The 16,909-nt window shown below is 36.2% G+C and overlaps 2 protein-coding genes and 1 long non-coding RNA gene across 3 annotated transcripts in view; 2 read left to right on the top strand and 1 right to left on the bottom strand.

Moving 5' to 3' along the window:
- The first annotated feature begins 19 nt into the window (after positions 1 to 19).
- Positions 20 to 2,647, top strand: LOC149730315 (uncharacterized). Its single transcript, XR_016385898.1, has 4 exons — positions 20 to 845; positions 913 to 971; positions 1,027 to 1,064; positions 1,270 to 2,647. It is a non-coding gene; the product is annotated as an uncharacterized LOC149730315 (long non-coding RNA).
- Positions 2,648 to 4,022: 1,375 nt separating this feature from the next.
- Positions 4,023 to 11,994, top strand: LOC149730314 (solute carrier organic anion transporter family member 4C1-like). Its single transcript, XM_089887412.1, has 12 exons — positions 4,023 to 4,410; positions 4,954 to 5,220; positions 5,729 to 5,911; positions 6,652 to 6,754; positions 7,722 to 7,843; positions 8,097 to 8,360; positions 8,854 to 9,043; positions 9,582 to 9,756; positions 10,335 to 10,507; positions 10,788 to 10,993; positions 11,239 to 11,412; positions 11,473 to 11,994. The coding sequence occupies exons 1-11, from the start codon at positions 4,302 to 4,304 to the stop codon at positions 11,409 to 11,411; spliced, it is 1,965 nt and encodes a 654-aa protein (XP_089743538.1). The 5' UTR covers positions 4,023 to 4,301; the 3' UTR covers position 11,412; positions 11,473 to 11,994.
- LOC149730312 (uncharacterized) overlaps positions 11,930 to 16,909 on the bottom strand; it is a 22,598-nt gene continuing 17,618 nt past the window's right edge. The window contains exons 8-11 of the mRNA XM_089887411.1: positions 14,794 to 14,904; positions 14,586 to 14,713; positions 13,590 to 13,659; positions 11,930 to 13,182 (exon numbers count right to left, since the gene is read on the bottom strand). Coding sequence (XP_089743537.1) covers positions 12,769 to 13,182; positions 13,590 to 13,659; positions 14,586 to 14,713; positions 14,794 to 14,904 — 723 coding nt within the window. The 3' untranslated portion in view covers positions 11,930 to 12,768. The remainder of the gene's footprint in view (positions 13,183 to 13,589; positions 13,660 to 14,585; positions 14,714 to 14,793; positions 14,905 to 16,909) is intronic.

Genomic DNA, 16,909 nt, shown 5'->3' with positions numbered 1-16,909 from the left:
AATCGTTGTGAATTTAGTTTACAATGTTGAACTGACGTCACAATGAGCCCGCACCATCCTTGAAGCTGATTGGTCAGATTGTTCACGTGACGGTCGCCTCGCACCAGCTGATTACGCCCGCCTTGATTGCTCCGCGCATAAAACGTCTCTTCCACAAGCTACCGCGTTTCAGTTTATTTAGGTGAAGTTGGTTCCACACCAGGTTACAAGTTGGAAGGTTTCAACAAGTTTTCTTGCAAGACTTGAGTTAAGTATTGTTTCATTACATTAGTATTATATTATGATACATACTATTCACTGTAACATGAATTATTACTTTATACAGTAATATAACTTCATTAAATACAATAATAATATAGCTACAAGTGTTGTGCCTTGCGTTTATTACAAGTTTATTAAACTTAATATATTAAATTATTCTTTATCACAATCTGTTTAAACGATCGCGACGGCTCTTTATTACGTCACTCGCGACGTCACACGCAATATGTTGTTCCACAATCGCTTCGTTCTGTGACGTAACAAACCATTACAATCGTTCAGCCTTTAGTTCGCAACCGCTCGCGTTTATTCTACCTCGTTTCGCCACGCTATAGCTGAAAAACACGCGCCTGTTCTATATACGCTTCTGTTTCGCGACGTTTTTCCATGGGGCCCCATGCGCGTTGAAGGCACATTACTTGTATATTCTAATTATATTTGCGCTATAAGCGCGAAACAAGAAGATCAAAGAATTGGTAAAGTATAAATCACAATTGGCATTATTACGTACATAAGCTCTTTTCTAGAAACCTCGATGGTGTGACGTCACGAAGTGGTGATGACGCAACAGAAGAACCCACTTCGTAAGTTCATTGTTTCGTCACAAACTTTTGTATCAACCTGGCAAGTTTAACCGGAATCATTTTACAGAACATGGTGTGTGACGTCACAGAGGATCAAGCGGACCATAACGTAAATCAAGAATGAAGGTACTTATGACGTAATAAAATGTGAGCAGCAGTTTAATCATTATTATTATTGCAGAAAAGTCCGCGAATAAAGCTGCCGAAGAAAAGCGCAAGGTATTGCATGTTTAACTATATTATCATTGTTTATTAGATCATGACGAAAACGAAAATATCCTAACGTAAGAGTGTTTTTAAATGTTAAAAATGAGTTCACGCGTTTATAGGAAATATTGGTTTCAAAAACGATATCCCATCTTACCCCACGTTTTTTTTATTTAAGTGATAAGCCTGTGACCTGTCTATTACATTTGATTTGCAGTCGAAGAACAAAGACGAAGACGCCGATAAAGGATACACGGTTTGAGGTTTGAGTATTATAAGTATGAGTTGTGTGTTGTATGTATGTCTGTCTGCGCTGTTGTACCTTTATTCCGCTGGACCTAATGTTGCCAGCTATTTTTAGTCAGTCACTACTATAGTGCATTTTACATGTCTATGAAATATATGCAATGAAACTATGGCGAACATCTTGCTGAATCGGATTTTGTTGTTGTACACTTTATTGGGTACTTCTTCTGCAAAGATCGAATCTTTTAACGATTTTGTATTGTCCTAATCGCTTGGTGAGAACGCTATGTTGGTACACAAATACTCGAGTAATATCAACACGCAGTATAATATGCGCATAATAAAAGTCCATAATTTCCCTGAAAAAAATAGTCCATAATTCGGTAAAAATATAAACTTCTTCACCCCGAATAAAATAGTTATAATTAAACAAACGTCATGTAGCGTGATTGGGACGATGGCCACGTCACAATTACGTTACGACGTCGATACGGTGGGTCAGAGCATTGTCATGACCCTGCGTTCGGTGCGGTTACGCCAGTTTTGATTGAGTTACGTCACGGTCAGGTTGTTGCGTGGACGTCACCGCCAGTGATGCTACGCTAGATGTTTGTACCCTACCGGAACAGTGTTGTTACCGGCACAGTGAAGCTACGCTCGGTTTTAGGTCACTGTCAATGCGGTTCGTAACAACCTGACGCAGTTCATAACGGTCGATGCGGTGCGTAACATCCGGACGTTATATTATATTGTGTGAAGATACGACGAGAGTATCGCGGTTCCAACATGGCGACTTACCTTTTGATTGGGACATGCGGAGCTGTTATTGGCTTCGACTCCTTGTGGTTGGACATTCAATATGGTGTACACTGCAGATGATTATCTTTCAGGATTTGAACCATATTTTGTTTGTAGATGTTTCAATGATTATGTCCGCGTTAATTACTTTTTGTCCTTGCCCCCTTTTTGTATGATTGAGCTGTTGTGTGTTTGGCACATGTATGTCGCTGCACTCGTTCTATTATTTTTGTCTTTTTGTTGGTGTATTCCTTGTTGTGCACATTTTCTATGTGCTCTCGTTGTATTATTTTTGTCTATGGGGTTTCTTTAACCTGCGTGGACAGTAACATCCCGCAAGGGTTTCTCACCAGAGTAGAAACCCACTACCATTGGCTGGGGGCTTGTCGTGCCGTAGTGGCTTTCCACCAACGCCAGCCACATAAATTTATAAGGGTATTTTAATCTTGTTTTTATTTTTCAGAAAGATATGTAACAGCGAAACAAAGATTTAAATTTTAACGTTTTACTTGGTGCTGTTCATTGTATAATAAACCGTTAAGAAAAATAATGATCTGTGTTCTGCTCTTCGTTGTGTCCGAAAATTGCTCTCGTATTTGAAGAGATAAATATTTTTTATGAAAGTTACTTTGCCAAAAATGTGTTCGGAGATATCATGGTATTATTCTTGCTCTGACGTCACATACTTAACTATGACGTCACTGAAAAGGTTGATTTTAGCAAAACCTGCCAATCTTTAAAATATTATACAATAAGTATAGAAATGTTAGAATCCGTTATTTAGGGTGGGAATCCCGATAAATAATTGAACAAAGGTAAAGGTACGTATTATATTTAGAAGACCTATATACCAAAGAAAGTGTTTTCTATTAAGAAAACCTTCACAGTTGTATCTAATCCGCAAATTTTGGTGGTTTACATTTAAAACCCGCGTTAAATGTTTTAAGATTTCTCGAAGCGAATACGTTCGGTAATATATTTTGTTTCAAAGTTATTAAATCCTTGTTTAAATGTAATTTATTATGCAGTAGTCAAATTACAGCTTTGTTAAAGTTTACTTTAAATTTAAAATTTATATCCGCACGGGGAAGTAAAGAGTTGTATAGAAAAAATTTCTCAAATAAGTTTTTGTGAAATGTGAGGACATATAGAATACCAGTGTACGAAAATATGTTTGATATCATTTTTCACAACCTAGTTTAATGCTTAATTTAAATATATAAACCAGTTTAATCGTTTTTGCTTCGAAAATATTGAAACTTTATCTGCATATAGGCTACGAAACTGCTTCAAGCATAATATTCACAAAAAAGGGGCACGGTTTGGTTTTAAAATCTATGCCATACAGTAACTATACCAAGGCCTATTACTGGCACCAATGTAATAACATTATATAAACTTAATGCATTTAGTATATTCTTATTCTCAAATCAGTTTAGCATAAACGAAAATTGAGTTATAAATTTACACGTTTAGCAGCAGAGCAGCAGACCGCGGATATTGCTTAAAATATTTCAAAGTAAATCAGACAGATATGTACTTAAACTACCAACTATACCGTGATTGAGGCATGCCCGCTTATATGTAACGCTTCGTGAAAGTTAATTATGCATTTTGCTAACAGCAGTCACGAACCACTGTGGGCGTTTCTATACGTTGCATGAATTCCGCTTAAAATCTCACTTTGGCTTAAAACATATATAGCATAGCATGAATTTGTACCACCAGTATTAACCTGACTGTGCACGTGCACAGAAACTGTTTAAAATATATTACCCAATAAAAAAAAGAAAAACTAGAATTTAAGTAAAATGAAAAGTAGGCTAGGCTATATAAAAATAAATCTTGTAAGATGTCTGGTTATGGATTGAAAATGTAGAAACAACAGTTATTCAGGAAAGGGATTAGGTTCTAAATTCGACCTCAAACCGCTGGGGTGCAAACGTCGGAATGACACATCTAATTACATATTGCTTCCGATGCATGCGACATTATTATATTGTGCGTGCAAGAAATACCCGGCGCCCAGCAAACAGTTCACGAAACGCCGCGACGTGCTGTCTCTCGTTTGCTTGCCTGTGCGTGTAGGCGACATACTTCAGCGCGATACTCTTTTTTCCGTAGCAAGACAGGCAGACGCGTCAACAATTTAAGGGTCACGCAGGTAGAAAACAAGTAGTCAGTTTTGTACGCATCACAACAAAGATGAGAGAATGTAGCTCTACAGAAGTTGAGACGAAACCAACAGCGACGACGTGTTGCAACAAAGTTAGATGGTATCTTGTGGTTCATTGCCTTTTGGCCATCGCATCAAGTAGGTGTTTACATTACATTCTTTAATAGGTTTAAATAAAAATAGTCCTGTTTGTGGCTTCCTAGAAAGCTATGTGCCCGCAGCATTTTTGTACATTTTTCTCATTGCTAGGGCTTGAACTGCGTTTCCTCTTATGTGCATTTTATTGCTAGGACGCAGCACCCTGCCAAGATGAATTACGCTGACAGAAACACGTTTATTTCGGTCGTGAGAATTGTCCTTTGACTGCAGTCAATCAATTGCAACATAAAACAAAGCAAACACCTTGACATTATAGTTGATATATATGAGTACATGGCAACGACGTGATTCATATTGCCATTGCGTCAGAGCGATGCTATCAAATAATTACATTGCAAATGGATATACTTAATTTGGTGTTGAAACAGATAATTCTGCGCTCGGTCACAGAATAATCTGTAAAAGGCATCAGTTCAAAAACAACAGAGCCTAATTACACGTTGACTATGAGTCTAAGCCATTGTTTACGAGCAAGTTCTGCACACCACTTTCCCACGCAATAATAAGTGCATTCTTTTACAGCTGTAGTTTCTGCCGGTATAACAAATATTAACGTGAGTACGCTGGAAACACGATTTTCACTGGACAGTGCCGAGTCAGCATTGATTGTGATATGCTTTGACATATCTTTCTGCGTGGTTACCGTTTTTGTGACCTATTTCGGAGCAACCGCAAATAGACCGAGAATAGTAGGAATTGGAAGCGCGATTTTTGGGCTGGGGTCACTCGTGTACGCTTTACCACATTTCATTTCACCATTGTATGACTACGGGGACGAATTACCGTCCGGTAAGTGCTATTTTTTTATTGTGTTCTTCTTTTAAAATAAGATGTAATAATAAATGGGGTAAGATGGATACCGTTTAGCACTTAATACCCTACTTCATATAAGTGTTTTGAACAAATAACAACGATCTTTTTATGAACATGCGGTAATAATTCATAGTTTATTACTAAACACGAAGCTAAAAGAGATTAAAACGATGCGCCATCTTACCCCAACCTAACATAAACATTCGGATACTTTGCGCTAATGTTTAAACAAAGTTTATACAAAGGCCTGTGTGGACAAAGGTTAATAATTATAAACAAAGCGACAATACCATCAATATAAATCACGCTTTTTGTTTGTTTTTGGTCAGAAATTAAAGGTCGCTTTGTCAATGTATTAATGAAGATTGATCTTAAAAGTATATTCGTGGTACAGATCTTCGAGATTCGTGTCGTTTATTATCTATCAGTGGTGAAACAAACACACATCGCGTAAATCAAAACCAACTTTCGACATTTTTTTCAGTGATTTGTAACTCAACAAGTCAGCTAGATTGCACCTTGGAGCCAAATAATGAACTCAAAAAGTTCATGTACGTATTACTTGCGGGACAGCTTTTATTGGGCTGCGGAAGTACACCCTTGTATACATTAGGCTTGGCATATATTGAGGGAAACGTAGCAAAGAATTCGGCTTCAGTATATTTAGGTAAGTAAAATAATGCAAAACATATAGTTTTAATTAAGTTGTGCGAATTATTAAAAGTAACTAGATGCAAAACAGCTTTTTCGACAAGATTATGTTCGTGTAAAGACATAACAACGACTATAGTTTAGAATGCCTTAATATGGCCAACACTTATTCTTGTCGTAAGAACTGTTTTGCATTTATATGTGACAGAAATAGCTTACGTGTTAAAGTTACGAGTAATGTTTAAAAATACAACATGTGTCGTAACGGTTAACATATTTTCTTATCGTAGAAGATGTTATACTTGTATTGTGTTGCACAGACACAGTTTTTTATATGATGATTTTATAGGTTTTATTAAAACTAAACAGGTTCTGCAAAAGTAAACAAATATTTAAAAAAAAAAATTAAAAAAATCTTAAAAAACCTTGCCTTAATCCATTTTAGTTTTTTATCTTAGAGAAGTAATTAACGTTAGAGTTAATTTATCTTGTCGTAAAATCTGTTTTTCATTTATTGTATCTGACAGCAGACAGAGTTTATATAAACAAATTCGCGCTGTTTCAAAATTCACATGCCCATTGTATGTATTATGTTTTTAACAATAATAATAACTTTTATTTGTCTATTCGGTTACGGTAGCGAAGATTTAGAAATATTTTAAACGAAAAGACGGAATATAGCGACAAAACAACAGCTGTTAAAACACCTTTAAGTTTTGAAATTCATCATGTATTTATGTTTTGAAATTTGCACAGGTATTGCAAATGCGGCTGGCATAGTTGGTCCGGTATTGGGTTTCGTTCTCGGCGGTTTATTCCTGGATGTATACGTAGATGTGGATCAAGTTTCAAGAGACAGGTGTGTGTGTATAAGTTTCATGCAGCACGAACAATAGATGAGATGTAGATGTCCCATGACATCATATATCGTATGTTTATATAATGCGCTCGTCTGCGATAACTTTTCTTTTGTGGTGTATTGAGTTACGACACTGCGGTAAAGTGTGAGCTGTATAATGTAATGTAATAGTAGGAGAAACACACACGTGCATGTAATCTAAATATAAGTAGGATGGGGAAAACGGGACATCTTTTATTTCATTTTCTTGTCCCATTTGTCCCATTCATTATTTTCTTGTCTCATTCATAGTTATCGAAGAACATTTAAAGAATTATAAAAACGTATCCTCACGACTCCCATAGACCGTTGTTTTAAACACGATCAGGTTATTCGTATATTATGTGTCAAAGATGTCCCATCTTACCCCACGGTACTATATGCACCTAAAAGATAATTCATATTTTATTGCGGGTTTGTTTTGTTTATTAAAAGTATTTGAAATTATTCTTAACGTTTACTGGTATTGTTCTGAATGAATTAATGAGTAAATGAGTTATTAAATATATTTTCACGTGGCTGAAACACGACGTTATAACACGGATATTTTATCTCATAAATCTCGTGCCCGCTTACGAGTTACCACTTAAGTATTTTTTTAACTTTCAATTTGTAACATGTATGGAGATTTTCAATTTGTAACATGTTTGGAGATTTTTATTTAGGATTTTCATTTTTAAACTTGAAAAAACAAAAATACATATACCACTATGGGGTAAGATGGGACATCTTTTAGCATCTAATAGCCAGATATCCTGATCGTGTTTTAAACAATTAACAACGGTCTATAGCACTCGTGAGGATACGGTTTTAAAATTCTTTAAGTTGTGTTAAAAAAACCAAATGGAGCGAGAATGAAAAGGTGTCCCATCTTCCCCTACCCTAATATATATACAAAACGCATAATTAAACCGTCCCACTTTAACAGCGTCAATCTAACACCATCTGATCCACGTTGGGTGGGAGCTTGGTGGATTGCCCCGCTCGCTATTGCTGGTGTGTGTTTCTTGCTGGTTATCCCATTTTGCACATTCCCTAAAACGATACCAGGTATACGTAACATATAGTACTGTGGGGTAAGATTGATATACCACGATCACAGAATATTTCATATTTACTAATCGTGTTTCTAATAATTAACAACAACGCTCTTATAGGGTCGTGAGGGTAAGTTTATAAAATACACGTTTATTTAATTTTATCATCATTTCCCGCCATTTAAAAAGGACAATCTTGCCGTATTACGTATAGACTGTTACGTTGTAATGAAACTGACAAGAAAATCCGTGTTTTATTTTCTCAGGTTCCGAGGAATTTCGCTTAAACCGTAAATCGGAGGTCCATCGGTCAGTTTATGCAAAAGACATCAACCAGAACGTTTGTTTCAAAGAAAAAGTCCGGAATTTTCACAAAGCGTTGTTTTTGCTGCTTCGAAATCCGACCTATACTCTACTGACACTTGGCGGGTGTAGCCAAATGCTAATTATCAACGGGGTGTCCGCGTTTCTCGCCAAAGTTATTGAGAATCAGTTTAACATTACTGCGAGCCGATCAGCATTGTTTTCAGGTACTATGTCTATATATTTTTTTTAATTGGGCAAAGATGGGACATATTTTTATTAAAGTAGGTTGGGGTAAGATGGTTTATCAGTATTTACAGAAATATATTGTTTAAATCACTAAAAAGATTGGGGTGTCGTGTACTAATACTAACGGTATTCATCTTACCCGTTACCCACACTATGCTGCTTCTGGTTATCTCATCATATGCTGCTTCTATATATCTCATCATAGGCGCTAAACATGTAAAAATACAGGGGAGGTGGGGGTGGTTAGACTTGCATTCCTATAAAACAAATCTAACTTTTTCATTTATATTTTTTACTGATTAATGTAACGAGAGAAATTTCAGCGTTTGCCTGCTTACCTTGCCACCCCAGGTTTGGCGCCCATATCTTTCCTATAGTAATTAATACCTATTCGTTCAACTTGTTTTTTGTGTGCAACGATTTATTAGCACTTTAACTTGAATATATAATAAAAGTTTTGTTTTATTTCAGGCGTAATTCTTGTCCCTGCCGGTGTATTCGGACACCTAATTGGAGGTTTTCTCGTCAAGCGTTTCCAATGGAAAACTCCAGCTATTATAAAATTTTGCGCAGCAACAGCTTTTATTGTGACTGCTCTAAGCCCAGGCGTTTTAATGCATTGCGAAAGTGTTCAAACCACTGGAGTTCTCATACCATACAGGTAATAATAATAATAATATTGAATTTATGTAAACATATCATTCATTAACTTTACCAAGCATGTAACGACTGACTGACTTTTAATTGACGTTCATTATAGCACCCTTATCAACTTTTCTCATGCACCTCACAAGGGTAAACACTGTATGCTGTGAACTGTTGTGTAAGGTGCACCGATTTTAACAATGTGAAATTGTAAATATAAAAGATTGTTTTAGGACTGAACAAAATAAATACTTGCTTACAGGATTTGTTACAGGCTTGTATATTGTAATACATTCATATTTGAATAAAAACTATTCTATACAAGATGGGTAAACAGTTTACAAAATGTTGTACTTTCTTGAAGGAAAATTTGACTATATTATTACCATTTTATTTTACTATACTATTTTGTTATTGTTTTATTTCTATTGAAACTTTTATTGAAATATATGAATGTGTATATAAAAGACTTTATTAAGTACTGTAAAATCACTTACTGGTTTATAGGGAAATTGTTTCAATTTCACATTTACATATAGCAATACTTTATGCAGTTATTCCGGAAATGAATCTCACGAAAGTTTTTCACGGGATTTGAACTCTGAATGTAATTCAAACTGTTCGTGTTCGCAAGAATTCTTTTCCCCAGTTTGTGGAAGCGACGGAAAGAATTATTTCTCTGGCTGCCATGCTGGCTGCACGAATAGACAAACTGTCAATCAAAGCAAGGTGACATTGATGAATGTATGCAATTAATTATGTATAGTACTGTGGGGTAAGATGGTATACTGTTAGCACATAAGTTACATATTTTGTAAGTGTGTATTGATAAAATAACTTGACTTTACTGATGTGTTATTTCGTTCTGTTATTATTTTTTATTTACTACCAAATGGGACGAGAAAATAAAATGAAATCATGAACCATCTTACCCAACCGTATTATAACATTTGCAACTTTGTGGATTGTTTAAATTTTTTATTTGTGGTTAACATTTAAGACAAGCCAAAAAGAAACCACTGGGTTGGACATTCTCATAAATTTCTTGCCCAAGGACACATCTGCTCGCAGTAGAAGCAGTGTCCACTGTCTAGCCTTATTGGCAAATATACCATCAACTGTCACTTATCAGCCAATCATTAATGATATGATACACGCTGTACATTGATTACATTCTGTTCATCATTGTCACGTTGTGTCTGACAAACATTTTTCTACAGATAATCACAAAATTCAAACAGTTATTAATGATATATACTAAGCGCTACTTTCTGTCTATTATTTTTTATACAAACATTTTTCTACAGATATTTGTAAACTGTTCATGCATCCCTGCAAGTAACGATGAATTTGGACAAACAGCGACACCTGGTGGGTGTCCTACAACATGTAGCAAACTACCCGCTTGGTTAGCGATTGCATTTCTGATGGTATTCTTCACATTTATTGCAGTAACTCCTGCATTGGTGGTAACATTTCGGTAAGTCGTTATATCTTAAAATATAACTTATTTATCGTATGTGTCCTCGACGGTCCTTGGTCAAAACATTCACCAACAACTTTCCCAACCAAGTAGCCCCTCATGATCTCTTTGTCAGACATAAATTTATCACAAACTAAGTTACATACATGACAACTCAACACCTGGCACGAGGTGTATTAAAACAGAACATCCGTGTTATAACGACTGTGGTTTTCCTGCTACACCAGGATAAATAAGTTTCATTCATCCATTCAATCCTATAACATTATATCAACAGGATAGTACCGGAATCTTTGCGATCTTTTGGCCTTGGTATCCAGTGGTTATTCCTTCGAGGTCTTGGTGGAATCCCAGGTCCTTTTCTCTATGGAAGCTTCATTGATTCAATCTGCATATTATGGCAGATGGACGACTGTGATGGGAGCAGAGGGTCGTGCTGGGTTTACGACAACCAAGGATTGGCAGTTCGGTTTATGGCGATCAGTAAGTGGTTTAGTATTAGTTGTTGAGTAAAAGTATTTGTTTTCGAATGCTAGGGCAAAGGTAGTTGTTATAAGATAGATGTTCTGTTTCATACACCTCATGCCTGTTCAGGAGGTATGCAAGTTACTTTGTAGGTAATTATTTTTTAAAGCTATTAGTATGTTCCTTTTTCATGTATGACTGAAATTTTGCTTAGGTCCCAGGATAAAAATGTTTAATATATTTATTTATAATATTTTGTTCAGCACTCGCGGGTCACTTTTTTGGTGGGATATTTTACCTTCTCTCATGGTGGTTCTACAAAGGGCCCCCAACGTCAGGCGTTCCTAGTAGCACCCTACCACTAGATGACGCACCTGAGGCCTGTTCGCCTCGAGCTGCTTCGTTTTCAAACATAGCGTTTGTACCAGAAGCATAGGGTAAAAAAATATTTATTTTTTCAAAGTTTGCATCGTTTAATATTGTTTCTTTTATACCAGAAGAAGCAATGTAGCAGATTGCACACTACGGCTCTATCAGTACACTAGCTGCTACACTTCTGCACCAGCAAAATGTTTAGCATCAGGCATATATGTTCCTTTCCTGTTATAGGTACTTGGTGACACTAATGTTCCTCATGCGTTGATACGATGCATTGTAAGTGCCTCGTATTCCGTCCAAAATATATTGAAGAGTTCCATCTTTTTGACGAATTTTAGGCCAAAAGGAATGTAACTTGTTGTATTTTCACGTGGCGGGCAATACATCGTGTGCCCGCTTACGTGTTAACGTAACTTTGGGAGTGATTACATTTTTAGATTTTTTAATGTGTGGGTGACAACTCATAAGGTTCCACGGGGTTGGAGCAATTGCTGTTAATCTTGCCCAGGGGGCATAGTCCCAGTGGCGAGCCTTGAATCTGTAACCTCTGGGTTGGAGGCCAAAGGACACCTTACATAGACTGAAACTTTGTATTGAAGCAAATGCAAAACAGAAAGAAGTACATTGTATATGACTTCGTATTGACTGAGTTGACTTCCAAGTGTTACTGGAACATAAATGATATCTGTGCGTTCTGGCCAGTTAGCGTAGCCAAGTAAAACAAGTCAGTGAAGAAAGAAACGAGATTAAAACCGGTGAAAACGAAACATAATTTATAAATATATATATGTGTATGCAGTAGTATGTGAACGAACACTTAGTGTAAGTGCATAAATATGAGCAAGCGTCTATACAGACGAAGCATGATCTAGCAGTAGAAGCTGATAAAGGAAGAAAAAAAGCAAAACCAGTAGCTCGTCTGTAAGATGAGTCTATATCTCAAATACAGACTGGTTTGCAGCTACCCCCGTTTTAAACCAATCAGAACGCCATGTTACGCTTCGGTTGAAATGATGGGTAACTTCGTCTTAAACGTGGTATGTGATTTTCGTTGCCACCGTAGCATAACAGAGCGATTTGATTGGTTAAAAAAGGTTGGCTGCGTACCAGTCTGTATTTTCGAAATACACATTCGTGACGTCAGCGATAGAGAATTTTGGAAACTCGTAAGCAAAGTGATAAGTTTAAAGCAGGAACGAGGTATGAACAGAAAAGAAAATGGCGAAAGAAATTGTTAAGCTGTTTCGAAGACACATCGTATCGACCTCCTTGTATAAGTAAACGATATCGAACTTTGTTTTTCAAACGCAGTAATTATACTACTTGTTCGCACCCGTAGCGACGACAGCTTCTACCATGTCGGAGAACGACGACAAATTGTGGACCCGGCGGGATTTGAAGCGCCGAAACCCCGCCTAGTTGTCGTCCTTCTTTGATGACCCAGCGGGTCCTGGATCCCACGAAGAAATCGACGACGCCGAAGACCCAGTTCTGTGCCTGGCTCCCTCTCTCGTCTTTCTGCCGTCGACTGCTTGCGACTTTGACTGCGAATATGACTGCCTGCGAGTGACACTGGAAGTTTTTTGGGAGCGATCGCTAGCAGTCTCAGGCGACATATCTTCACTCGGCCGTCGCTTTACTCGTTCTGCTATCGCACGATCAAAGTAGTCTGTAAGTTGAGTCTGTACAACTTCAGCGAGCAGTTCGGGAAGTTTACTGACTTGTTGTTCTAAGTTTTCAAGTCGAGTCCCGATCTGACACACTCTGTCTTCAACCGTTTCATGCCGGGTGGTTATTTCTGATAACATGTCCGAAACTCGTATTTGCATCTGCTCAATTATAAAAAAAACACATTAGTAATGTACGTTAAATGTCAAATATGGTAGATTGGGGTAACATGGTCCATTTTTCATCCCCTTTCCCCCCATCTGCTGTTGTAGGATGAGTTAAGATGGGACATATTTCATTCTCTTTTATTGCATTTTGTAGTAGACAAAAATATTTACAAAAATATATACCCAAACCCTCATGACTTTAAAAGAGCGTTATTAGTTGTTAAAACACGGTTAGAAAAAAACATTAAGGGTTAACGGTATCCATCCTACCCTACTGCACTATACCATTAAAGTTATATTATTTCTATTATTCTTATATTCTCACTGTTTCCCAGCTAATTATAAACCCAAAATGCATTTTTAAAGATCTAAAAATTAATTGTAGCCGAAGATGATCGCACCTTTGCAAAATCAATAAGGGTGTTGGCTTGGTCGTTCAGTTTCCGTTGCTCCATTTTAAAATTACGTAATCTGTAATGAGAAAAACAGATGATATGAGTTCAAGTGCATATTATACTTGCATATCAAAACACAAATAGTTATTTATCTACTCGAAAACAGTAACCAAACTACTTGAGGAAAAGTGTTAAATAAAAGCGTGGCCGCTGAACCCACAAGACCATATAAATTAACTCATATTGAGTTGCATTTAATTAAAACCAATTTAAATGTAATTAAAACAAAAAGTGTTTCAATATACACAAGATCTTGTACAGCTATAGTAGGGTGGGGGGAGATGGGACATCTTTAGCACATATTATTCAAATATCCTGAACGTGTTTTAAACAATTGACAACGGTCTATATGGGAGTCGTGGGGACACAGTTCTATAATTCTTGGAATTTCTTTGTTTACTAGCAAGTAAGGCGAGAAAATAGAATGAAAAGTGTCCCATATTCCTCCACCCCACTATATAAAGATTCGGTTTGGTTCTCAGACCACAATTTCACATTTTTTCACTTCCAGTATAGCCTACTGCTATTCCATTGTTCAATTGTTATTATTAAATCCCAACAGTCCATCTGTCTTGGTCAGAATCAATACTGGTCATCGAATAAGTCATTAAATTATGGATGCAGCTGGACAGTTGTGAGCAGTCAATCAAAACCATCAAAAAGACAATCATCCACAAAGTTACATACGTGGTAACTCGTATACGGGCACGAGGTTTATGAAATAGAACACCGGTGTTATAACGAATCTCGCTGCCCCGCCAGCACGCAAGGATATATATAAGTTACATTCATTTATGTGCATGTTTGTTGTTTATTTAGGTTTTCAGGCTTACATTTGTTTGTTCCTTTATTCACCCATTGATTAAGTTATTCATTCATCCCCAAAAAATCTACCTTTCAAAAAATATTTTACTTTAAAATTATAAAACAGAGGTCACTTACTGATAAATTGCATGCAGAAACTTGCGCTGGTGTCTTCTAACTTTAGTAGAATCCAGTTTATCTGTTAGCTTCGTGCTTTTATATATCAGCCATGTTTCCCTGAGTACGTTAGCGGCCGCGTTTTTGACCTGCGTGAAGTTTCGTGTCAGTTTTAGCTATTTTAATATCACTCCCAGTCTAGACTATAATGCGCACAAACGTAACTTACGCGTTTCGACAACTGAGTATCCATCATAAAGTTATGAACGTGCTTTTCCGCTTTGGTGAGCTCTAATTTTCTGGCTACGACAGCGACAACTAAAGCAGTACACCCGGCACCCTGGAATAAAAGTTATGGATTTTATTGCGTGGAAATACCTATGTTATTTAGTTTAAAATGATTTTTAAATATTTCCCAAAACGTAAGTTTTTTGTTACGGCGCTCTGAATGAACAAAACAATTTATAATGAAATTTTTACACGTCAAATAATGTCTGTTTTTTTTATTATTTCCTATTACGTATTTCATTACGTGGGAGAAAGTACTCAATTATATTCCAGCTATATTCTGAACGATGTATAGAACTGCGGGGTGAGATGGATACCGTTGGAACATAACATCCAATATTTCCCAATCGTATTTTAAACAATAAACAACGTTTGGGTCACAGACAAACGATTACATATTTTTCTAAATATTCTTTGTTTGCTACAAAATAGGATAATCAAAAAGAAAAAAATTACGCAACATCTTACCCCACCCTACTATGCAATAAAAAGCATGCTCAAAATTTAAAGTTATAAAACATTTTTTGGGTTCCTTCCAAACTCATTACGCCACAGTCCTGGATTTATCATCATATAGAATGTTTCATATTGCATGAAAAAAATCAATATTTATAATTATGTAATGTCAAATCAAATGTTATAATGACGAAACCGGTAAATCAATGTTCAATGTTACAAAGATTGGTGGATAAAAATGAAATACATTGAGACTTGAATTTGGCCTTTATGGGTGTATAGCAGAAAATGAAAACTCTTTGTTTTTCAAACTTCTGTTACAATATTCGCATTTTTTAAACTAGAAATACTCCATTTTATTTCCGACGTTTTTTTTGTTTATTTTATGCTGTGCGAACTCGAGCCCTTAAAATCGAACCATAAAAACAAATTTGAATAAAAACTATAAAACTGTATCCTCACGACTCCTGTAGACCAAAGTTAGTATAGACCAAGTTAGGAAACGGCGCTCGTGTCCGCCATTACGGAGCCCACAGAGCGTGAATCGCCTATACCAATGCATGGTCGGCATGTGTTCATTTAGTTCTTGTAAGCGATACAAAGCTAGAAAACACATATAGCGGTTGTTTTAACATTTAATATATAATTTCTAATATAAATCTTGTTATATAATATTAAATCTAGGAATTAATGTGAAGTAAATTAATATTTTGACTGGTTTTCGGCGTACAGTGTGGTTTAACAGAGTACTTTACGTTGGCGATTAAGACTAGCAGCAATCAGCTTAGTTTACATAATAGTATTTGATCATACCTACGAATCCACAGAACCATTCTTTACAACATGTATAATCCAACATGAGTGGACATGCAGCTCTAAACTGCTCAAGTACTAGCAGATAAGGTGTTCGCGTTTTCCGATTTCATAAAGACCCGTAACTTACTAATTCAAGCAGAGGACAAAAAATAGTAACTCAGTATTGTTTTCCTCAATGTCACTTCGATATTAAGTAAATTTTACAAAGATACCTTAAGTTTCGTTGCCGGCTATACGTGTTAAGTTTGTGAGCCAAAAAGTAAAATCACGACAATATACATGCAAAACTGCAGCTAGATACACCAGTTTATGGTAATGTTATGCGTTTTTGTTTGTATTTTTATATTTTAAACATGTTCTTTTATGTTTTTTGGTTAGTAAACTTGATATTTTCTGTTTTTTTACTCTTTAATCGATTGAGTGTTCAATAAAAGTTGATTATTTTTGTGAGGTTTATTATTGTGATAAGATATAACATTAGTAGAAAGCCATTTTTACTCGCAGAAGTGCTTGGTTTTTAAAAAATCGCAAAATTTAAACGAAAAACAGCACCCAGCAATGATAAAATGCTATGCCGTGGGCTCCGTAATGGTGACGTCTATGACGTCATGGACGCGCGACAATGGATAACAAGACTCGTTGTTTTACAATCCGTTTCCTAACTTGGTCTATACTAACTTTGCTGTAGACCGTTGTTAATTGTTTAAAACACAATATTTAGATAATATAGTAGGGTGGGGGAAGATGGGACACATTTTTATTTTATTTGCTCATCCCATTTGTTA

The sequence above is a fragment of the Ciona robusta genome, chromosome 10, assembly GCF_009617815.1.
Source record: "Ciona robusta chromosome 10, ASM961781v2".
Classification (NCBI taxonomy): domain Eukaryota; kingdom Metazoa; phylum Chordata; class Ascidiacea; order Phlebobranchia; family Cionidae; genus Ciona; species Ciona robusta.
This window is presented reverse-complemented; position numbering and strand designations above follow the sequence as displayed.